This window comes from Eptatretus burgeri, chromosome 6, assembly GCF_056783735.1.
Source record: "Eptatretus burgeri isolate ZD-2024b chromosome 6, Ebu_testis_v1, whole genome shotgun sequence".
NCBI classification, from domain to species: domain Eukaryota; kingdom Metazoa; phylum Chordata; class Myxini; order Myxiniformes; family Myxinidae; genus Eptatretus; species Eptatretus burgeri.
The window spans coordinates 106,303,820-106,312,309 of record NC_140966.1 but is presented as its reverse complement, the minus strand read 5'-3'; the positions used below and the strand labels follow the sequence as shown (position 1 = coordinate 106,312,309).

Here is an 8,490-nt window from a genome sequence, read left to right as displayed (position 1 = left end):
GATTAATTATTGGTAATAAGTTGAATAATTTAAGACACGTAAATATGAGTTATTGATAAACTAGTCATTCTGTTAAGGGATTTCATAGTCCCAGGCTCTAAAAGGGCAATAAAACAAGAAAAAATAAAAATATGCCAGAATGTGCATATATCATGCGAAACCACCACTGACCGACACAAATGCTAATTTTCTCAGATGGTGGGTGATAACCTTTTGATTAGATGAGAAATTTCATAGAGAATGTTTTATATGTTGTATTTTTGCATTGTCTAATATATGTCATATTTTAAGGTGAAACAAGAAAAAATGCCAAAACTGGGCATGTATATTCAATTAAAATCTTGTAGATTCAGTAATATACATCATAGACCTATGAACTTATATATATTTAAGGTCCTATGGAACACTGTCTGTGCAATGAACCAAATTTCATGACCAGTAGTAGTCTTTGTGACTTTCAAAAATGCCACTCAAGTCAGGGTATGCCCTAAAATAGGGGTGGTAACCACTTACATACGCTTACCAGACATGCAGGTGAAGTTACCCCCTACCTCGTACGTTTTAACTCCACCTTTCAGTGTGTGCGACAATTTAAACTAGATATGTCCCACCTGATGCGTTGGGAACTACCTAACTGACTCACACAGACAACCTTATGCTACACCAAAATTGCCGGAATTTTTGAAACTACAACACATAACAGGTGGGCTTTGGTAATTGACACAACTCTACAACTATATACAATTTCTGACCCAGGACCTGGAGAAATTCAAAAGAAAAAATTGTGGAGGGGGAAGAACACCTGCCGATTCTTGCCACCTTCATGCTCTTCACCAGCACACCTCACAAAATAAACCGGCAGGCCAGTGACCGGCATACAGGCCATAAACGTTGTGGCCTTCCAAACAAAAATGGTCAAGAAGCAGCAACAAGAACAGCCACTTCCTCCACAGAGCTGCGTTTGTGCAGTTCATGGCCATGGTGATACATGGCAGAACAAGTGAAGAAAACTGGCTTGAGCCTGGCATAAAGCTGGAATGAGCTGGTATAAGACTGGAATGAGCTGGCATGAAGCTGGTAGAAAGGGGCTGTAACAAAGGGGCAGTCCATAAGTGTGGTGGCATGCTGCTACAGTAAATGCAGTTCAACAAAATAAAACAAACAAAACCACCATGATAACTGGAACGGTGTCACCTGATATTAGGCTGCAGCGAGTAGCACTCCACAGTACAGGTGTGGGTGGAACACAGGCCATGGAGCAAACGGTAAAGTGAGGTGAGCGACGCCCCGATGCAGAACAGGTGATGGTCCTGGGGCAGTGCCGAGACAGCGAAACAGCACGAAAAGAAAAAAAAAAAAAAAAAAAAAAAAAAAAAAGGTAATCCAGGTAATGCCAAACACCAAGTCCGACCAACATGGTCAGCCGGTCCCTGGTGTGCACATACCTGGGGCAGTGGCGGTGGTGCCGGGAGAGAGAGCTCGAGGTTGGCCCTATTCGTCCGCACCCATCTGTGTTTCCCATATACACTACCCAAGCCCCCTCTCTTTTTACAATTTGTCGCTACGTCTCGTCTCCTATATCCCACTATCCCCATTGCCAAATTCGTACCCAATCCCCCCCAAGGTTCCTTGGAAAGGAAGAGCCGAACTACATGCAATCTTACACTTACATCGTGACAAGTCTCGTTATCGAGTCCGATAGAAGGGCAAGTCCAGCAGCCGGCGATCATCCCAACAGTGGATGGTGCAAAAGGGTCTACATCAATCCTAACTACGCTAATATTGTTACACTTTTGAACTTCCCCCAGGGTTATACCCTGCCAAAAGGCCTTTGTTAAACTATGGGGTTCTAAAAACCCAAATTCCCATCGCCTACGTGTTGGTGCTCTCACAATTTTGGGCCTTGCCCACCAAATTTTCTTTCTGTGCCATCGCACAATTTCGTGGCTGGGTATTGTGGCTTCACTAGCAGGTCTGCCCACCTGCATACTCACCATGAGCATCCCTGGGTCTCTGAAGCTGCCTCTGAGCTTGCCTGCTCCTCACCCTAACATGGGGGATGCCCTCACTGGCACTCCCCCCTCGATGCCCACTTGGCGTTTTGGCACCCCGGGTCCTGCTGCTCAGGAACCTGGTCCCATTGAACACTACACTGGCACACCATGCCCCTCTCCTCGGGTACCTGCATCCACGAATACACTGATGGCCCTCTGGACCGACCTACGGCCTAACTTGGCCTACGAGTCCCCAGCGCCCGGGGTGCCTGCTTCATCCGAACAGTACACTCACAAGCCACACCCCCAGTCAGTCCATTATCTCCTGCACCCTACAAAAATGTTTTTTTAAAATACTTTCCACAATCAGCACCAACCGCATAACGACATCCATATATAAATTTACCTCATCCCTCTACCTAACTTTAAACTAACCCCCGGGTTTCCTTGGGTGGGATCCACTCCCCCCATTCAATCCTTCACACCATGCATTCCGTTACTCACACTCATACCGGCCATTGCCCTGCCCTCACACTCATAATTCATTTATCACACACAAACACATTTCCACTCACAGACACATCATCACCGAACTAATTTCCCCTAACTAACTCGTGCACCCTTGTCTTCCCTTACACGACGCATGTTCCATTTAACTCTACATAGCTAATCTACATCCCCACTACTCGTTCATGTCTCCACCTAAACAGTCCCTATTGTCACTCTTGGTCCCTAAATATATCCTAGCCCTCCCTCATGGTCGCTGCTTCCGTACCCACATAGAGGCTACCATCGCTGGCACCCCCATGTGGGCCAAACAATGCCATCCCCCTAAGGCTAGTGCTCCTTTGCCCTGGGATGTGTGGGGCTGTTTCATAACTGTGCTCCACACATGGGGGTTTACTGTCACAGTCTCCTCCCCACATGAGCCCCCCCCACCCCCGCGTCCGCAGAGGTGCTCGACTTGGCCTCTGCCTCTAAAGCTGGTGCAATCCATGAGGGTGTCTGGTCACCAGTGTAGGGTCTCAATCGGTCAGCGTGGACGATCCGAGGGAGAGCCCGTGGTCGCATTTTGATCTTAATGGCCACGTCACAGATCTGCACCAGGACGACCCCCGGGCCCTGCCAAGGCGACGTGAGCTTTGGGCATTTGCCCTTTCGTCTCCGGCGATTGAAGAACCAAATCTTCATCCCCGGAGTGTATTTGCTTGCCTGGCTCCGATGGTCGTACCTGCGCTTCATCTTTACACCCACCATATGGAGCTGGCGGCGTGCAAAGGCATCGACCCGTTCCATACCCTCCTCCAAATGACGGGCATATGCCTCCCTCAGCAGATAATCAGGACGTTCTGGCAAGGGACCGCACAGCAGGTCAGCGGGAGCACGCAACTCCCACCCATACATGAGCAACGCTGGGCTACATGCAGTGACTCCGTGCTGGCTAGTTTGGTAGGCCATCAACAAATACGGGATATGTTCGTCCCAGTCATCCTGACAAGTGGTGGTAAAAAGGGCCAGTTGTTGTAATAAGGTCCTGTTGAACCTTTCCACCATCCCGTCAGATTGTGGTCTTAAGGGCGTTGCTCTTGTTTTCTGAATCGACAAGAGACTGCACACTTCTTTTAATAATTGGCTTTCAACATTTCGACCCTGATTGGTGTGCAGCTCTTCTGAAATCCCGTGCCAGCATACAAAACCTTCCAAGAAGGCCTGTGCCACAACCCCAGATTCTTGATTGGGGAGCGCATAAGCCTCCGGCCACTTGATGAAATAGTCCATAACCACGAGGATATATTTATTACCCTGACGGATGCAGGGGAATGGTCCTAAGATGTCCATAGCCACCCGCTGAAGGGGGGCCCCCACCTGGTGAAATTGAAGGGGGGCCTGCATCCTCTGTGTCGGTCTCTTTTTAGCAGTGCAGGTGTCGCATGCTCGACACCAGTCCTGTATATCGCGCCCCACATTCACCCAATAAAACCTCCGGCGGGCCAGAGATGTTGTTTTTGTCCTGCCCAAATGGCCACCGGGGCGGGTACCATGCAACTGTTGTAAAATGGTTGTTTTAAATTGGTGTGGGACTATAATTAGCCAGGAAGTTGTTTCAGAGGGAATTTCCACCCACCTGCAATACAAGATGTTTTCTTTCAATTCTAGGGTCTTCCACTGAGCCCAGTAAGCCTTTGTCTGTGCTCCGAAGGGGGTGACTTCCTCCCCACTGGGTCGCTTACCTGCCCGGACCCATTCGTACACTGGCCCCAATGCTGGATCTTCCCGCTGGGCCGTGCTCCAAGGCAACGTTCCAAATTCCTCATCTGCAGTTAGTGGCAAAACTTGCCCTGCCACCCAGGCTGCACGGACGAAGATATTTTGGGAGGGGTCTGCCAATTGGTCCCTGTCCTCATGTCGCGTACAGAATTTGCAGTTTTCTCCCAGACAAGGGTGTCGAGAGAATGCATCGGCATTCCCATGGGTCTTCCCGGCTCTATGGGTCACACTGAAATAGTACTGATGCAACTTTTCCAACCACCTTGCAATTTGAACCCTCGGGTTCCTGGAACTGTAAGAGCCATTGCAAGGAGGAATGGTCGGTTCGAACCGAAAATTTCCACCCGTACAAGTACGGGTGGAAATGGTTCATGGCAGATAGCATAGCCAATAACCTTTTGCGAGTGACGCAATAATTTCGATCAGGCCTACTCTCATGGCCCGACTAATATGCAATCACTCTTTCCACGCCCTCCTGCGTCTGAGACAAAACTGCACCCAATCCTTCCTGGCTCGCATCCTTGTCCAGGGTAAAGGTCCCGTTATCAGTGGGGAATGCTAGAACGGGTGCGGATGTTAAACACCCCTTCAATTTGAGGAAGGCATCATTGCACTCCCGTGTCCAATTAAACCTCGTCCCCTTCTCTGTAAGCCGGTGAAGGGGCCTGGCTATCTCTGCAAATTTTGCCACAAAGCGCCGGTAGTAGGAGCAGAGTTCCAAAAAACCCCGCACCTCCTTGATGTGACTCGGTACAGGCCACTCCACTACTGCCTTGACTTTACCCGGGTCGGTTTTCACCCCCTCGCGACCTATCACGTGACTGAGATAGACAACTTCCTTCGCAAACAAGGTACATTTTTCTGGACTCAGCTTTAAGCCTGCCTGTCTGAGGCGCCCAAACACCTGATCCAAATTAGCTGTGGCCTGGGGGAATGCTTCAGCGTGCACCAGAACGCCATCCAGGTAGACCAGGCATATTTGCCATGGCATGTCACCCAGTACACGCTCCATCAATCGTTCAAAGGTGGCGGGAGCGTTACACAAACCAAACGGCACCACAGTGAACTGATACAGTCCCTTCCCTGGAGAAAATGCCGTTTTCTCCTTCCCTGTCTTGTCCATCTCCACCTGCCAATACCCGCTCTTGAGGTCCAAAGTTGAGAACCAATTTGAGCCTGCAACGGCATAGAGGGTATCATCAATTCCAGGCAGAGGATAGGCGTCTTTGAGTGTCACGCTGTTTAGCTGGCGATAGTCAACGCAGAAACGCGTGGTCCCATCTTCCTTTTTAACCAACACAACAGGTGACATCCAAGGACTTTCAGAGGGCTCAATAATACCTGCACTCAGCATCTTTTCTACCTGTTTGTCAGCTTCGTTCCTCTTGCTCAACGGGAGCCGTTGGGCGGGCTGACGAATAGGCCGGGCCTCACCGGTGTGGATCTGATGTTTCACCAGGCCCGTACGTCCAATGTCCTTGGGAGACAAAGAGAAGATTCCCAAATGCTGGTTAATTAGTTTGTATAAGTCCTCCCGTTGAGATTCCTCCAAATCTGCACGACTCCGGTTTACCAATCTTGCAAATGGGATCGGGCCAATTCCTATCACATTCTCGAGACTCCCACCGGGGTCGATCCGGCCAAATGTTTTCGTACCTCACCTCTGCGACATTAATAACTGGGGTGCAGTCTGCCACCTTCGTGCCCTGTCCTATAGTGCGTGGTTCTGTGCTAACATTAATTACCATGACGGCCACCACAGGCCCGTCAGTATTTACAAGGGTACGGCCCACGACTAAGCCCGGGATTGATTGCACCGCCAGCTGCTCGACCAGACCACAGGGTTCCCGCCAGGTTGGGTGAGCCCGCCATCGTGCCGGGACAATCGCCTCGGCACCCAGGGGAATGGTCACTGGATCGGGAGCCTCAAGCTCCACCTTCTCGTCCGTCCTCACACCCCCTCGTGGCAGCTCTTCAAAGCCCACCTGCATGATACCCCGGGCCAGATCGATTTTACATTCGCTGGTGGTTAACAAATCCAACCCTGTTAGACATGGGTCTCACACCTCCGCCACCCAAACCTCTACTCTCTTTTTTAACGAACCCAACTTTTGGGTCACAAAACCATGCCCAATGATGGGAGCCATTGCCCCAGTAGCCAGCTGCAGGCTATGATTTTCCAGACGGTGGATATCACCCCAGCCGTCTATGCTCGAATCAAGAATCACAGGGCTAATGATCACAGGGCTCATGGCGCTTGCTCCTGTGTCCAGCACGGCGTCTACCACTACGCCGGAAATTTTACACCTAATTGTTAAACGACCAATGCCAATTTGGCCGCAATAAATGACCTGTCGCATCAATGAGGGCACTTTTCCCTCTACCCCAGCCGAACATGGCCCAATATGGCCAGCACATACTAGTTTCCCGGAGACTGGCGGGGGGAGGGGGGGGTGTTGAGGGCTGGCTCGTCCGGTCCGTGCGGGGTGGAATTGGTGGTCCTGGATAGCAAAGTCTACCCCTGCATGGAGCTCTGCAGTCCCGCGACAGGTGACCTGTCAGACCACAATTATAACACCTTACCTGGTAAGGCGTACGCCTCCGATACTCTGAATTGCCCTCACTGAAATTCCGAGTTTGAGCATTTATCGGTGGCCCACCGGGTGCCATCATTGGAGCCGCCTGCAATGGTCCAGACCTCGCCAACTGGTGGTTTACAATGCCCCGAACCATTTCTTCCAGGTCCTCCCTCCTTTCAGGGGCGGCTCCTTTCAGCCATTGTGCGTCGGGCCCACCTGTCTCACCGCTACCGGGTGGCGCTTCCCCCCCCCCCCCCGAGTCAGGGGCCTTGCCGCTCCATAGCGTGCCGCAGAATCAACGGCCTGACTCATGGTGGGTGGGCACCACATGGCCAGCTGAGCCCCACAGTCAGAGTACGACAGGGCCTGGGCAAAATGGTCCAGCGCCCGCCTTTCCTGCGCGGACGCTGCCATGTCCGCAAATGCGATCCCTACTGCGTGGCGAATGTCATGAGCCAATTCCCCAATGGACTCCTGGAGTTTCCTTTTTCGGTTTGCGAGCTGAGTTTTAACAAGCTCGCTCTGCTGTTCGATGCCGAATCGGTTGTTTAGAGCCGAACGGAAGCCTGCCAGTGTAATGCCCCCAGGGGGGTGGGTGGTCATAACCTCGGCTGCCACACCGCGCAGTGCTGCTGCAAGGTGCATCCCACCTTCATCCGGGCCCCAACCATTACCCCTACATACGTGATCGAACTGCACCAAGTACGCCCTCAGGCCGCTCTTGCCGTCATACGGTGCGAGCTGCACTGCGCGGCCTCCCAGGGTTCGAATCCCGTATGCCGGTCCATATGGGACCGACACTGGTGTGAATCCTCCGGGTCCACACAGTGTACCGTGCACGGGGGACTCATGTTTCCCATCTGTCCAACTACCCGCTTCTCCTATCTGAGTCGATGCCTGTCCTACATTTTCTCGCTCACCATCACACTCCATTCTCGCACATTCCGGTTCACTTGCTTTCGGCACACTCTCAGTTACAGTTACATTCACACTCCACACATTGGGCACTCCAAGAAACCCCGGGTGCTTTCTTCCCCCCAACCTCGAAACACACCCAATCGCATCATGCACGCTCCCGGTCTTGCCATGACTCACCTTCGTAATACTCACCTCCTCCCGTCCTCCGAGCACACCTGTCACGCTGCAAATATAACACGTCCATACATTCAATAATCTCTTCCTTTACTCTACTACCTGTTTCTACCTGTTTTGCTTTAATTTCAATAATCTCGATTTTTACCTAATCCACCTCTTTAACCATCGTTAATTCCGGATGCGCCCCTTGTATTTCCCCCTCTCACGTCACCTTTGTTGTTTCTATTTGTGTTTCCATTTCCCGTTACTTTGTTCCCATCGTCTGTGTCATCTCCTCCACTCTCTTCGTCAGTTTCTCGTGTGCCATTTTACATTCGTTTTTAATTGCAATCATCTCTCGTTTCCTTCCCTGCGGCTCTTAATTCGTTTTTCGCCCGTGTTCTTCTCCATTTGTTCCTGCAACTCATTCTGTCAGATTGTCAGTCCTTCTTCCTCCTTCGTTATGTTTCCAATCTCTCCCATCAGTTTGGCCTCCTTCTTCCTCATCTCTTCCCCAGACACCGATCCGACACTCCCTTACCTCCTCCCGTACCGCTGCCATTTCTCTGTCCAGC

At 51.1% G+C, this 8,490-nt stretch overlaps 1 protein-coding gene across 11 annotated transcripts in view; it reads right to left on the bottom strand.

Annotated features, from left to right (window-relative positions):
• Nucleotides 1-8,490, bottom strand: part of LRIF1 (ligand dependent nuclear receptor interacting factor 1) — a 70,741-nt gene that overhangs the window by 4,453 nt on the left and 57,798 nt on the right. Inside the window, exon 6 of one of the 11 annotated variants that reach the window (XM_085886561.1) lies at nt 803-1,088. The exons of 9 other annotated variants lie outside the window; for them this stretch is intronic. In XM_085886561.1, the coding sequence (XP_085742687.1) occupies nt 831-1,088 (258 nt within the window). In that variant the 3' untranslated portion in view covers nt 803-830. Of the gene's footprint in view, nt 1-802; nt 1,089-1,332; nt 7,983-8,490 lie in introns of those variants that run through there. One more of the 11 variants, XM_085886563.1, reaches the window with a different exon arrangement.